This window comes from Martes martes, assembly GCF_963455335.1.
Source record: "Martes martes genome assembly, chromosome: 1".
NCBI lineage: Eukaryota > Metazoa > Chordata > Mammalia > Carnivora > Mustelidae > Martes > Martes martes.
Window position 1 is genome coordinate 160,436,772 of NC_137888.1, and position 15,434 is coordinate 160,452,205.

Genomic DNA, 15,434 nt, shown 5'->3' on the forward strand with positions numbered 1-15,434 from the left:
TGTAGAGCCACAGAGCTCCCTGCCCTCCTGCCAAGCACCATCAGCACCGTGGCCAGCCATTTCCAATGGGTCAAGTGGCGTGTCTCCCCACTGGAAAGTAAGCTGTGCCAGGCCCAGTACCCAGTACAGTGCTTGACACAGGGTAGGCGCTCCATAAATATGATCAAATAAATGCATGAACAGACTGCATACCTTGGGCAGACTCCTGAGCTTCGTTTGATCTCTGAAGACTGGCCACTGATGTGCTCATTGCTTCCAAAAGGTTAGAAATGAAGTTGTCTTCAGCCCCAAGTTCTGCCCATCTCACGGCACTGTCTTCCTCCATCTGCCCAAGAGGCAGAAGGGCCCCCACCCCTTCTGGGTTGGCCTGACCTCCTCAGGGGACCCTCAGAAGTGCCTCCACCCTTGAGACACTAGGCCGTATGCCCGCTGCCCTGCGACCTTGCCCAGCTCTGTGCCCCGGCCAGCATGGCTGTGGACTTTGTGCAGAGCCAGGCCACGTAATGGAGGTCCTCTCACTCTCTCAGTGCCCAGGCCATTCTGCTCAACTGTTACGCCCCCGACCACACCAGTGACCACACCTGTGCCCCACCTACTTATTGGAGGGTGACACAAGATGCTGGGGGGACCTGGCCCAGGCTTGTTCTCTACAGGGCGCTGAGTGCCCCTGGCTGGTGTGGGGGTGCTGTGACCCAAGAAGGGGGTGGTGAGTCTCACCAGAGTTCTCCATCTCCTGGTACCCTGGGTTTCTCTTGGTCCATCAGGTCTTTAGAGAAGAGGAGCTTCCTCAGAGCCGACCTCAGGCCACCTCGGCTCCGGCCATCACACCCGCACAGGTGCACGTGTGTGGCAGACACGCACCCGTGTGCCCAGAGTGGTGTGTGGCAGCTCACTCCCCAGCACCAATAGCCCCGGCACCTGATATTTAAGTCCCCCACAGACTTTCTCTGAAAAAAACAAAGCAGACGAAGGTGTCATTTCCAAGGCTGGGAGAGGCAGGGCCTTATCGGCAGGGCCCCTTCCCATGCCCGGCTCTCTCTGGGGCTCTAAGCCGCATCTGCTCACAGCCTCTCTGAGGGGATCTTCCCTGCTCCCTGCTAGAGCAGGGGGTCGCTTGGCCCATTTCACAGACATGGAAACTGAGGTTTATGGGGCCATCTCCCAAGTACCCTGCAGAGCCCAGAGCTCCTGGCCCAGGGACCTTCTGATGGCTGGCTGTGGTACAGGGCCACGCCTGGGAAATGGACTATGGTGACGGCTGTTCTGTGATACACATGCTCCCCTTCCCAGGCGGAACCCCTCACATGTTCCTACTGGCACAGAGACCCACCACGGATACGAGCTCAGATCCATCAGTGCTGTGCCCAACCTCAGGGCCCCCAGGCTCCTGAGGGTGGAGGAACACCTGGTTGGAGGTACCCCAAGCCAAAGCCAGACTCAGGAGAGGGGCAGCCTCCCGGATGGAACATAACCTCCCCCCAGGCTCTAATGAAGGATCTGAGCCCCGTGGCCTCCAAGTGATTAAATCCTGCCCAGGGCAGAGCCAGAGACGCTGTTTGGGAAGAAGGAGAACACACAGCAGCAGACGAGGGTCCACACCAGCCCATCAGCAGGTGCGTGGGGTTGCACAGAGCTGCAGGAGGGCACCCAATCCCTGTCGTGCCTGCTGAGAGCCCCCAGTAGTGATGGCCAGTAGTGATGGCCAGTGATCCGAAGACGGCTATGGTATAAAATGCAGGGGGAAAAGGACCAGGACAAGGTGGGACTAAGGCAGCAATGCCAGTTGTGGGCGCCTGTTCTGTGCCAGGTCCTGCACAGGGCACTGAGGACCCACGCAGTCATGTGGGCATGAGGGTAGAAGGGGTGTGAGCCAGCCCAGGTTCTGGTGTCTGCTGTACACAGCAGAGAGCCACCAACTGTCTACCATGTGCACATAGTAAGGGTCCAGCCAGGCTTGGAGGGCACACTGGGTGTTGGTGTGGCAGGTGGGTGGTCAGCCAGCCAAGTCTGGGACCTGGCCGCGAGGGGACATACGTGTGCTCACAGCCCCGTGTGCCCGTGTGGAAGCGTGGGCACGCCTGTGCTCACCCCGGCTCTAGTCTTCACCCTCGGAACCCGGAGCTGTCAAATCAAGAGTGTGGATAGGGACCCCCGAAGCTCCCTACCCACCCTTGCCTGTCAGCCAGAGAGGACAGCCAGTCCCGGCGCCCGCCTACCTCTCCCTCCGCTCTGGAAACAGGGCTGATACAGTAATCAGGATGCCGCATATGGGCCCTGGAAGATGACTGCTCCCCAGGCCTTTGTTCGCCTTCATTATTCTGGATGAGGTTTTTTTTTTTTTTCCCAAGTCATAAAAATGACATTTTTAATATGTGGAATTTTTTTTAAAGAAAAGCAATACGAAGAAGACTTTTATTGTCAATAAGCTCTACCTTTTAAACCAGTTATCTTAGTTTCTGCTCTAGGTATTTTAATTGAAGATTAACTGCTGTTAAAGAGTGTACACATTTAGGGAGTGAGTGTTTGGAGTATTAAAATTCAGCTCCCTTGGTGGCGGCAACCGTCTCCATGCGGGTCCCTGGGAACCGTGCCCCTCCCCCACGACCGGCCTCAAGGAGCCATCCATGGAGAAGGGCACCTACATGAGGGGCAAATCCAGGTTTCCGTGGAGGGATAGGTTGGACAGAGTCCAGGAGCAGCTGTTGGTCTCCTGGAGGCAGCTCCCGCTGTCGGCCTTACTTGGGTCATTCCTCATCCTGACTGAGGAGGACACTGACACTCAGAGCAGGGCAGTAAGGCCACCATGTCCCATGGCCCGGTGTCCAGACCTGGGCCATCTCCCCTGCCTGCCCCACTCTCACTGAAGCCTGTCTCTGGGAAAGCTCTTGGCCCTGGTCACGGTCCTCTGACAATTACCTAGACTGACTCGGTGGCCATTGTGTTCCGGGAGCTAAACAGAACCCACCAGAGGAACAGATCCCGCCCTCCAGGGGGTCTCTCTGTCCAGAGGCTTGTGTGTGTGTTCACACATGTGTGCATGCTTGTGTGTGCGTGGGTGCGTGCATATGCGTGTGCACATCACTGGCAAAGTCAGGCTCCCCGTCTGTACCAGCAGGAAGGTGACATTCTGGGGTGCCGTCTGGAAGAAGGGGGACCCGTCTCCTCCTGCTGCCTTTGGAAAAGAGCTCAGGATCCAACTAGTAATGACAATGTGTGATCCCTTGTTTGCCACTAGCTCTGTGACCTTGGGTGAATCATTCTGGATCCCTGGGCCTCAGTTTCTTGTGGAGTAGATACTGTGCCCTCTTTGCACAGGTTAAGGCATGGAAAAGTACTTTTCTGATCCTTCCCTTGCCAGACACCGTGCCAGGCTCTGGGATCTAATCTCTGTCCTCAGAGAGAATCACAGTCAGGGAAGTGAGCTCATGGACCCCCATGACAGAGGTCATGTGGGGGCAGGCCCAGGACCTGAGGGTGGTCCCAGGGGCACCAGCACATGGTGCAACAAGGGCCTGAAGCTGGACTGAAAGCTTGAGCTCAGCCTACCACATCTTTGCTGTGTGATGTTGGGCTCCTACTGACTCTCTCTGTGCCTCTGTTTCTGTCTGTATAAATGGAGTCAGCACCCAGGGAGCAGTTGAGAAGTGGAGGAGCAGCATGTACAGAAGCACTCGGAGTGGGGCCTGGCACGTGATAAAGGCAGAGTGAGCTAGCTGGGCTTACCTCTGCTGTTCCCTTCATGGTTATTGAGAACTGGCTGGTGCCCGTTTTGGGGGCCAGTCGGGCCAGGCCTGCCTCACACAAGATGGTCTTTCTACTTCAGATCCCCTCTCTGCCATTTAGGCCACCCTCAGAATCTGTCAAGGCAGTGGGCCAAGTTCCAGCAGTCCCCGCTGATGGAACCCAGAACAGACAGGCATGGAAGGCGTCATCCCTGGAAGTCTCTGGAGAAAAGGTCCCCACTGGCCCCGCCCACATTGCCCCAGGCTGGGAGGTGCCTGCTGCCCAAGTCAGAGTGGTTCCCAGTCATGCCAGTGCCCTTGCCTTTTGCCATCTCCTCCCCACACTCAGTGGCAGTAGCCTCAGCCCCCTGTGCCCCACCCCCACTCACGGCATGGCCGTCACTGTTCCTTTGTTGCCAGTGAGAAGCAGCAGGGCCCTGGGGTGGCCAGGCCCGTGGCTAGACTCTCAGGCCAGCAGCAGGTGGACAGCTTTGTAAAGCCACAGGCTTGAATGCAAAGTCCTACTCCCCATTTGCCAGCTGTGTGACCTTGGGCAGTCAACTCCCCTGCCTAGAAAGTGACTTATAGGATGTCTGGAAGCTTGAGTGAGATGCCATCTGAACTCACCTGGCTGGGTGGTGTGTTGAGGAGGACACTAGTGTCCTGTGACAGTGGTGACAGAGGTGGAGGCAGATGACCTAGCCCGTCCCCTACCCAGCCACTGACCCGTGAAGCCTGCCTCACTCCTGCTTCCCCACCTAGAAGCTTTGTCAGACAGCCTAGAGGGCCAGCCAGAAGGAGTCCCTGTGGACACTACTGTCCAGGATCTTCTTCCGGAAACTGCCATTCAGAGGCAGCTCAGCTCCATCCCCAGGCTGCGGTCACCAGCGCCACACTCTGCCCCTGCCCCCCATGTCTGGCACACCCCCACTCATGGAGCATTTGGCACATTCCCTTTGAACAGTCAGGTCCCCACCTGCGTGGTTATACCCTCTGTGCTGATGGGGAGCATGAGCGTAGGGCTTGGGACTAGGGTCCAGGTCCCCTGGGTGCTGAGGCGCAGGCCTCTAGATCTAGGCAGATGTGACACATTCGGAAGGAAAGGGCCAGTGCATTCCTGCCTCCTCGAGCAGCCCGGCTGGCAGTTGGCCAACCTCCTGCTCCCCAAGCCTGCTGCAGATTGACAGGGCCTGACTTGGCTGCCCAGCAGTGGGTGGGTGATTAGGAGCCAGACGGACAGGGGGGTGAACTCTGACCCTCGGTGGGCAGGAGGGGGGGTCACCCTTGGGAGAGAGCCAGCTGTCAGGGCCCAGCCCACTGATAGATGAGGCAGAGTACAGGCGGGCTCGGGTCCCCAGTAGCACCCCTTCCTGGAACTGTCAGCCACTGCTGTAGGCTGCACCCGTCTTCTGAGGACACAGGGTCTGGACTTGAAACCGTGTGGAAGGCTGTGGTCTTCTTGGAGGAGAGAGATCTGGAACGCATCACAGGAGGCCGAGCCAAGATGCTAAGCCTTTGGCCGAGAAACCAAAGGAGTGAGGTTTGCCAGGTAGACAAGTGTTGCAGCTCACCCCAAGATGAGAGAGCACCAGGAAGAGCCAGGGCAGGGTAAATGGGGAGTCCTGTGTAGGGGTCAGTGATGGAGGTGAGGACACACTGTGTCTGCAGGAGGTAGTTTGGGAGGAGCTGGGCTAGAGGAATTTGGACCCTTGCCTGAGGAATGGCTGAAGATTTTGAGCTGGGAGGGATGATCAGGTTTTCTTTTTTTATTATTAAAGATTTTTATTTATTTATTTGACAGAGATCACAAGTAGGCAGAGAGGCAGGCGGGGTGGCAGGGGGAAGCAGGCTCCCTGCTGAGCAGAGAGATGCGGGGAGATGCGGGGCTCGATCCGAGGACCCTGAGATCATGACCTGAGCTGAAGGCAGAGGCTTAACCCACTGAGCCACCCAGGCACCCCGATGATCAGGTTTTGTTCCAGAAGGATCTCTTCAGCAGGAGACCCAAGAGCAGATCAGGAGGTGGCACTGGCAGGAGAGCAGCATGGCAACTCATGCCAGGAGGCCAGCACCCGAGACCCCAGTGGCAGCATCCTGCTCCTGCAGGGCCTGGGGATCCCTGAGGGAAGGGGCTCTCATGGAATGCCATGCCAGCCAGCGCTGTGCAGACTCAAGCAAGGGTTTGAGCCCTGCCTGAGCTTCTGGGCTGCACACAAGGAATGCCCTAGGTGGGATATAGAGTCCATCCCGGGTGGCAGGCACAAGAAGCCTCGGTGACCACACCCACAGTCACTTCAGGGGGATGAGACCATACCCCAAGTGAGCAGGAATCATGCCGGTGCTGGGCCACCCCTGGGAGGAACAAGTGGGAGCCAACATCACATGGTGTTGAGTGGTTTAGCATGGCCCCAGCCGCCCCCTCACTCTCCCCATGTGACAGCAGACTTTCCTCCACCTGGACTGCCCGTCTAATCATGGAGTCTCTGATCCTCGAGACCAAGTCATTTCCTTTCTCAGACTGGTTTTGTTTTTGCCTTAAAACAAAATCCTTCCATCCCCATAATGCGCTGTGTTTCCCTCCCCATGCACCCCAATCTCCAAAGGCTTGACTGCATTATAATTTCAATTTACATGGTGTGGGAAAGATTTGTGCAAAGGGTCCTTTTTTGTTTTTGAAGAATTCATCATTGCTGCTAAGAAGCTTAATATAAATTAAAGGAGGAATTAGGCAACATTAAGACATCAAAATGGGGGTGCGGGCGCCCGTTGCCTCGCCTCCACCCAATCAAAGGGGCCGCGAGGAGCCCGTCGAGTGTGCGCTCGAGAGCCTTGGAAAGAGCGCGATTCCAATAAAGGGCCTGTTCTGTCGCCCGTCTTCCCCTAATTCCCTTTGTTGCTGGGACAGCGGAGTACATGCCTGATAAAAACTTAATCACCTTATCTTTTTAAAGCAAATTGCATCTTTGTTTACATACGGGATCCATAGCAGGAAAAGAAAGGAGAGAAAACCAGGCAGCTTTCCCAGCCCCAACCAGCGCGTTCAAGGCTTTCGCTCCCCTGGATAAATGCGGGAAAACCAGGGCTGAGAGGAGAGGTGGGAAGGTTCCGTTAGCCACTAGGCACAAAGGTGTCACTAGCTCCTCTCATAGATGAGATCAGGGGCCTGGGCAAAGGGAGCCCGCTGACTGGTGTCCCCAAGGGCTGCCCTCCCGGCCATTCTCACCTCTGTAGGCCCTCTGAGTGCCAGCTCGCCTCTGGGCCTTGTGCCAAAAACCAAGAACCCTGTCCTCCTTGGGCCTCTCCTCTCGCCTGGCATGGTCGGAGCCAAGCTGGTACAGGGCCCGTGCCACTCTAGGCCACTGGCTTATGGAGGGATCTGGGTTCAAATCTCAGCACCACCACCAACTGCTGTGGGGCTGTGGGCAAGTGCGGCCACAACAGCCCTGTGTGAGGCAGACTCAACAGGGCCCTACTGCCCAGCCTCCCCCTCAGCCGTCCATCTTGCCCAATGAGACCTCTGAAGCGCCGTGCCGCCCATACCTCCCCTGACCACCTGTGACCTCTCCGGGGCAACTTTGTGAACAGGGCAGGCAGGCAGAGACCCCTGTTCCTTCGGGTGAAGTTTGACACTGCAGCCCACTGGGTGATGGAACAGCCGTGCCGTTTGAGGAAGCTCAGCCTCGCTGACGGGTTCCCTCCTTCGGGCAGCCCATCCCTCCTACTCACAGGCAGAGCACCCAGTCTAGACTCCGGGACTGGCTGGATTCAAGGCCCTCCACAGGCCATCCATCCCAGCCACCCCCAATGTCAGCCCAGCCCAGCTGCCAGGTATGTCCTTCTGAGCTCCCCAGGCCATCCGTGATCACCAGGATACTGACCCCAGAAAGGGCCCCCCGCCCCTTGCCCCAGCTCTCTTTCCACCCTGTCATCTCGGCTCTTTCCAAAGCTGCTTGTTCCAGGAGGGGAAGCCGGAGTGGCTGGACTTGGCTACAGCCCCATGGGGCCACCAAGGGGGCCCATGACCCCAAGCTGCTTGCAAGGGCTCCGTTCCCACTGGGGGGTGCAAGCCGCCCACCAGCGTGGAGGCCCCTCTTCCAGTCTGGCCCCCGACATGAAAGCGACGCCAGCAATTGGAGGCAATTTGCCGGCCTTTGATGGCCATGTCGGGGCGGCACCCGCGGCCAGGCCTTGGGAAACAGTTGTGCTTCCCGCATTCTTCCCTGATTACCCCTGGCCCAAGCCAAGACCCAGCAGCCTCCAGCCCACTGTGCCTTTGTGTGGAGCTGGCGCTCGGTGAGAAAGGCCAGCCCGGCCCTGGGAGAGTGTCCCCAAGGAAAGCCGCGACCAGCAGCGTCACCCCGGGGGTCATGCAGGCCCACCCCCACTGCATCCTGGCCCTGGGCTTGTTGGGGAATGGAGCAGAGCAGCCCAGCTCCACGAATCCTGAAGTTTGGGGAGAAGGAGCCAGAGACGTGTGCTAAGGCCCTCTGAAGTAAGGGCCACGGTGTGAACGTCACACACATAGCTCGTTTCACTCCGTGCGCACCCCGCCAGGTACGGAGCCAGGCTCCAGGTCTCAGGGGACAGGGGGCCCATCATCTGAGCCTGGGCGTCTCCTTGGGCCACCAGCTCACAGACAGGTATTTCCTAGTCCCGGAGGCACGGGCTCTGCGGGAGTGTTTTTACTTCTGCTGCCCTGCACCCCTGGTCAACGCTTTCCCTTTGCCTACATCCATCCAACCCTCCCTGAGCCTGTCTGCCAGGCCCTGGGCCAGCACTGCAGGGGCTATCTCCTCCCAATCCCCCTTACAGGCCACCAGGGAGAGGGATGCAAAAAACATGCCAGGTAGGGTTCCAAGAGGGATCCTGCTCAGCCCAAGCAGGTGAGGAAAGCCTTCCCACGGAGATAGTGGCCGAGCAGGCATTAGGCAGTCAGGAAGGGCAGGGAAGAGCGTTTCACACAAAAGGAGGTAGTTGGAGGCCCTGCTTGATTTCTCCTGGCAGAATGGGAGTGGGAGTGGGAGTCAGAAGAGCGTGAGGGGCAGAAGGAGGCACCCACACTGGATGACCCAGGGTCTTGGATGTCGAGTAAGAAGACAGACTTTATCCTTTTGGTGGAACCCAGTCCAGAGCTCCGCATGAGCCTTCGAGCAACTCCTCCATGGCCGGGGGCAGGACGAGAAGGCCCCCCGGGGAGTGCCCCAGAGGCCTCCTATGCCAGGACAGGGCAGCAAGGGCGGGGAGCGGGGGGTGGACCCTCAGTAGGTTGTGGAAGGCAATGCTCTAAGCTGGTGCCCTCTCCTCCCCCCGGTGAACCAAGGGCTTCTGGCGGCCGTCGAGGAGCCATGAGCATGGCCCCAGGTTGTGCTTAGACCGCCCTTCAGCAGGCAGGGCCAGACTGCTGCAGAGATGACCCCACTGGCCTAGAGATGGCAGTGAGCTTCCTGGCCCACAGCAGCAGCTCTGAGAGCCTTAACCAGGACATGCAGGCAGACCTGGCTGAGGGGGACGCCCCCTCCCCTCCTTCCCCTGTCCACCCTCCTGGAGCCGTGTGACCCTCCCTGCAGCCTCCCCATGTGCCCATGCATCCGGCAGCCAGACTGCACGGGGCGGCACTGTGCTTCCTCTGGGCTTGGGCCTGGGTGCAGGAGAGTTAGAGCAGAAATCTTCCAACAGTTTGTATTCCTATGGGGTTTTTTCCCCAATTAACTCGTACGTTTGTCTTTGTGACTTTAAACTCTTCTCAGGGGTCAGTTCATCTCCTAGACTATTTTGCCCCAGCAAACACACGCCAGTCCTATCCTGACTGCCCTGCTGCGGGTCTCAGAGCCCCTGGAACTTCACAGGCCTCCACGGTGCACCCAGACCTCAGCACCAGGTCGCCTCACCGAGCCCAGCTCTGCCTCTCCAGACCTGTGTGACTGGGGGCCGGTTACTGGCCTGGACCTCAGTGTCTTCCACACTGTGCTGTGAGGGCTAAGTGCCTGCGTGCGTGGGGACATCTATGTGTACAAATCTCAGGTCCTCGTTAGGACTGAATGCCTGGAATGGGTTGCTGGGTCCACGCGGAGACCACTGTGAGAGCTTCGTAGCCACTGCTTGTTCCTCGGTGGTATTCTCTGAGGCCCTCCTCTGAGCCAAGGATCCTTCTCGATGCTGGGCTTCCAGCTGTGCACAGAGAGACAAAATCCCTGCGGTGGTAGAACTCATGTTTGGGCGGGGCAGACGACCGACATCAGAATGAGGAACTCAGAGCAGTATGTTGGAAGGTGATCTTAGCTATTAGAAAAACAGAGCCGGGTAGAAGGGGTCAGGGCAGCTGGAGTGAGGGTGGTCGGGAAGGCCACGCCGGGAGGTGACATTTGCACGGCAATTAGAATGAGGTGGGCCTGGGAGCCAGTGGAACTGCCGGGGCCGATCTTCCAGCAGAGGAACCCGTGAACGCCAAGGCCCCGCGGTGGGAATGCAGCTGGTGTGTTGGGGTGAAGGGAATGAACGGTTCGGAGACACATACGGGCCAGGTCACGTGGGAGCAAAGCAGTGCAGGAGTCAGAAGCCAGGAGCTCCAAACGTGCTCCCCACGTTGGGGGCCATCCCAGGAGGGGCGACACATAGCTCCCAGACCTAAGTGGCCTACCAGGGGGTGCTTCAAAGGGAGGTCCCTAAAAGAGGACGGTAGCTCTGTGAGAGCAGGATGGTCCTGCTTGCCCCTGTGTCCCTGAGCCTACAGGAAGTTGCAGGAGCCCTGAGGGATGCCAGGCAGGTAGACAGTTGGCATTTGGCTGCCTCCCTCCCCACTCTGAGCCCCCCAACAAGGTCTCTAGGACCCTCCCTGATTTGGGTGCCCGAAGTGTCTGGCACACAGGGTGCATTACATGGACATGGTAAGCTGGGGTCCCCCCGCAGCCCCACCGGCCTGCAGCCACACGTCCTCATCCGTCCTCAGGCATCATGCTCATTACTCTGCCAGGACTGGGGACTCAGACTCCCTCTTCCCGACAGACCCTTGCCCAGGATCTCCATGCAGCCAGTCCCTGTCACCTGCACCCACCCCAGTCCCCCATCCCTCCAACCCTCCCCCCCAACCCCCCATTCAGAGCTCTTCCTCAGGAAAGTCAGCCCTGGGCCCATACGACCTGGCCACCCTCCCCTCCCAGTGACAAGGCACTTTTGCTTCCTTGACGGCCTTGGTGGCTGTCTATCTTGCTGGCTTGTTTCCTCTCTGCCCCTTCTGAGACTTGTAAACTCCGCAGGGGCCAGGCCCTGGTCTATGTGCTCACCACCCTTGTCTCCCATCCTGGAGCACTGTGTGAATGTTTCCCTGGGAAAGACGCAGGCCCAGGTTGGGGGAAGCTCAGTGAGGGCAGCAGCTCTGACCCCCCCATATCCTGAGCTGCCCTTCGCTTCCCTCCCTTGGCTGTCTGGCTAAGGGGGAGAAAAGCCAGCCGAAAGCAGAGCGGCTCCTGGGGACATTTGCTCCAAATCCACAGTTGTGTCCAGGCCACCCCAAAATGGAGCAGAGGCAAGTGAGCCTGACCATCTCAGAAGAGCAGTTCAATGGCCACATCTTCGCCAGTGCCAGAGAGATTTTCTGGGTCTGCCTGCTTTGGGCCATGTGAGGTATGCCCGGTGTGTAACGAGAGCCAGTGCGGGCGAGATGGACCGCCGATTGGGCCACGCCTGTCTTCCCAGCCCCACGCAGACGCCGGGGAGCCCCGCGCCTCTTCAGCCATCAGACCTCCTGGCACCAGAGGGAGACAGGCTGCCCGTGCCATTTGTCAGGGTCTGGTGCCAGCCACCTTCTCTGTTTGCAGAAGGAAGGCTGGGGCTCCGATCTGGGGAGGCAGATACCTGCAGGCCTGGCGCTAGCTTGGGGGCCTGGCCCGGGGCCATTCCCACGCCCCGTTCCAGAGGTGCGCTATCTGGCTGGGTGTGGAGCCTGCGATCGGACACCGTGCTGCCCAGCCAGAGGACGGCTCCCCTTGGTCCAAGTCCCGCAGGCCCCCAGCATCCCAGAGCTCCATCCACATCGGCCACGAGTCCCGGCCTTCCTGGGGGTGCAGGCTTTGAGAGACCAGCAGTCTCATCTCTGCCTGTAGAAGGGAGACCAAGTCCCCTTCAAGGAGGTAGAGCTACCCCTGGCTGACTCTCCAGTGTCCCTCAAAGCAGCCTCCTGGTCACCTTTCTAAACATTCATGGTGCCCTCACAGTGGGTATTCCCCTGCCAAAGGTGGACCCCCACTGAGTGATGGGCTGGGGAGCAGTGACCCGCATTGGCCAGCAGCTGCAAGCCCAGAGTTCAAACCCTCGCTCTTCCTCACTGTGGGGCCTGGAGGCAGTCCGTGCCCTTCTGGGGGCTCCGTTTTTGCCTCTGTACGAAGAAGGGGTTGCTTCAGCAAACATGCATGAGTGCTTGGCCTAAACAGAATAATCCACACACCCTAGCCACCCAGAGCTCCCCACCTGGTGGGGACAGGATAAGCAAAGGCACTGAAGCCTGACACCAGAGCACCACTTCTGGCTTCCTGGGGAGACCACAAACACCCGGCCAACACTGGGCTGAAGGACGAGGCCCTTCAGGCGCCGACAGACACAGATCGGGTGCAGCAGGGCACGCAGCAAAGGGAGCCCTCTGCCTGGTGCCCAGCCCCTGCTTCCCACCAGCTTTGGACCCAGCCTCTGGGTCCACTGGCCAAAACAGCCCCTCTGTGCATATTAGAAAGAAGTGGGGGGACATAGGCCTGCCAGGAGCCCTCTTGGCAAGCACAGTGTGGGCTGGGCTCCACCTCACTTGCCCCTTGCCAGGAATGAAGGCTGTGTACCCTGCTCTCCCAGTAGGCACTCCCAGAGCCGCCGCCCCCTGGGCCTCCTTGCCCCATGCCCGTCTCACGGCGCCCCCTCTGCTCACCCCCCGCCACAGCCCTGCCAACTTGCTCCCACCGGCTTCCCTCAGCAGGGTTGTGAGCAGTCTGCTCCAGAGTGCTCTGCTTTTACAAAGCTGGTCTGAGGCCTTGGCCACAGCCTTGGGGGAGCCAGAGCCTCCCCGCCTGCGCTCAAAGCAGCCGACTCTCACCCTGGCCAGCAGCCCACAAAGACGCTGGGCCATGCTGTTACTGAGCAGTTTCCTCAAAAAGACAAGCCCCAGAGAAAGCCTAGTGTTCAAGGAGTATAGCCAGGCGCTCGGAGATGAGCAAGCCTTCTTCCATCGCCAGGGTGGGGAACCACGTTCCAGGCAGAGGGAGGAGCCTGTGCAGAGGCTCGTAAGCAGGACTGCAGGGAGCCCAGGAATGGTCACGTGTTCCTTGGGGCGGCAGGGAATGCACAAAAGCAATGGGTGAAGCAGCTAGAAGAGCTGGGGCTGGCTTTGGGGTGTTAGCAGGGATCTGATTTCCACTCCATCATTTGGCTGAAGAGAATGAACATAAAGTCTGTAGACTGTACATAGTGGAGGGAGTGACGAGAGGGCACTGGTTTAAAGGAGCCTGTAAAATGTGATGGAAACCAGTGGGGGCTGCTCCCACCCCTGCGTGGAGGGACAGCATATGCGAAAGCCCAGGGAGAAAGCTCCCCAACAGGAGAGCCGGCTTTAGGGAACAGGAATCAACACCCCAGCTGCTCTCTCCTCCCACCCTCTAATCTGTTGGGGCTCCCACTGGCTGAACCTAACCAGCAGCCAGAGGGCACAGGAGCCCATATGCTGTCTGCAGAGGTTCGCCTCCCAGGCACACAGAGGAGCAGAGAGTGGATCTCCAGGGACAGTTGAAGAACACCTAGCCCAGGGAAACTCAAAAGTCAAGTTTCAGTGTATGTGTTTTAGCATGAGTGTCCTGGGAAACAGTAGGACCATTTAGAGCAGGAGAAGGACATGGCCAGTAAGTGTGAGGCTGATCCGCATCGAGCCTGAGTGCAGAGTGGGTGGGTGGGCAGGGGACTGGGAGACGGAGGTGGGGAGCCCTGCTGAGCTCCAAGCTGGACAGGCCCCTGACGTGGACCAGCATGGGGCTGGAATGTGGGATTTAGGTGGCGGAGTGAACCCTAGGACTTGGGGGTCCATTGACTGGGCAAGGAGGCAGAAGGGAGTGAGCCCAGAGTGGCACCGGGGTCCTGGCTTGGCCTAGGAGAGAGTGAGGGTGTCACTGATTTGGGGGAAGGAGATTTGAAGATAGGCCAGCATGAGCGGGTGCCCATCTAGGGCAGAGAGCAGGCAGGCTGGGAGTGGCAGAGTAACGGGCTCTCTTTCCGTGCCTTGCAGGTGGCCTCAGCCCCGAGTCCAAGAAGATGCTGACGCCCACCCTCAAGAAGCGGGGCCGAGCCGGCCGAGGAGAAGCAGCCAAGCTGGAGGAGGGGGCCGAGCGGCCCGAGCCTGCGCAGCACGTGGCCGTCAGCCTATCTTTCAAGCGCTACGTCTTCGACACCCACAAGCGCATGGTCCAGTCTCCCTGAGTGTTCCCATGACCTTGCCCAGGCCCCCGGGCTGGGCAGCAGTGCCAAGCGTCAGACCAGATGTGCCTCACCCTCCTTTCGTGTATCCCTCCCCATGACCCTGCAGAGGTGGGCCCTGGGCCTGGCGCTACACCCCAGTGAGAAGCCTGGGGAGTGAGGCAGCAGCGGCTTCAGGGCCAAGGCTCAGAGGGTCTGTCCTGGCGCCCTCCGAGCTGCTGGGGGCCAGCGTTTCCCAGGTCACCCCGCAGGCAGCCGTGGGAGGGCTAATCCACACCCTGCCCTAGATGGCCTGGCACTTGCCGGCTACAAATAAATGCCCCAGGGTGTCTGCCTGCTCTGCTGGTCTCTGATTTCACCTGGAAGGGCCACCCATGCCCGTTCCTGAGGGGGAATGTCAAGGGAGTTAAGCAGGTTCCCACCCAGAGAAGAGCTGGAGGAACCAGAACTCAGAGCCCGGTGGGAGTGGGCTGAGGAGTCCACAGGGTGTCAGGCCCCTAGGCCGGCCAGACAGGGTGGCCCCGGGGGGTCTCCTGGACCTTAAGGTACACGGGGGTTCTCTGGACCGCCAAGTCCAGAGAGGGCTCTGCCGGGAAGAGCCCCCATGGAGTGCTGGGGAGCCACGAGGTATCAGGCCGGGGCATCAGGTCAGAGGCTGGCTGGAGGGATTGCTCCCCCGTCCAGCAGGCGTAGAGGGAACACCAAACAGGAACTAATTCTGGGGGCAGATCCACAGTTGGGGGGGGTAGATGGGGGCGCTCAAAGCCATTGCCTGGTTCATTCTGGCCCCTCTGCTTGTGTGATCTTGGCCCAGTCCCCTGACCTCTGTGCCTCGGCACCCCCACGTATAAAATGGCTACAAAAGCAGCTGCTTCGTGGGGTCGTTCGGGTACTGGGTGCCCTGCTGCCTGCTCCATTACCCACAGCCCTGGCAGCAGGACCAGCACACAAGGCCTCACTGCTGGGAGGAGAGGGGCCTATGAACTCCTCGTAGTAGGGCAGGCAGCCCCAGGGCCCAGCTCTGCTCTGAACTGGCCATTTTTCTAGGACCTCTGTCACAGTGCCCACGCCCACCCACACCTTTCTCCTTGCCTCCCACATGTCCCGCAGACAGCACCCCTCAACACCCAGGGGAGGAGGCTGAATCAGGTGGAGGACACTGAGACACAGAGAAGAGGAGGAGCTGGCCAGTGTGACTCCTAGAAGCCTCGGACCACCCCCCCCACCCCCACCACCAGAGAGTGCGGGCCGGCAGCCTGCTCAGGGAGAGGC

General features: G+C 59.3%; 1 protein-coding gene across 2 annotated transcripts in view; it reads left to right on the forward strand.

Annotated features, from left to right (window-relative positions):
- The window catches only part of EEFSEC (eukaryotic elongation factor, selenocysteine-tRNA specific), a 251,213-nt gene extending 236,711 nt beyond the window's left edge, over positions 1-14,502 (forward strand). The window contains exon 7 of one of the 2 annotated variants that reach the window (XM_080811411.1): positions 13,975-14,502. In XM_080811411.1, coding sequence (XP_080667537.1) covers positions 13,975-14,165 — 191 coding nt within the window. In that variant the 3' untranslated portion in view covers positions 14,166-14,502. The remainder of the gene's footprint in view (positions 1-13,974) is intronic. The other variant, XM_080811412.1, reaches the window with a different exon arrangement.
- Positions 14,503-15,434: the final 932 nt, after the last annotated feature.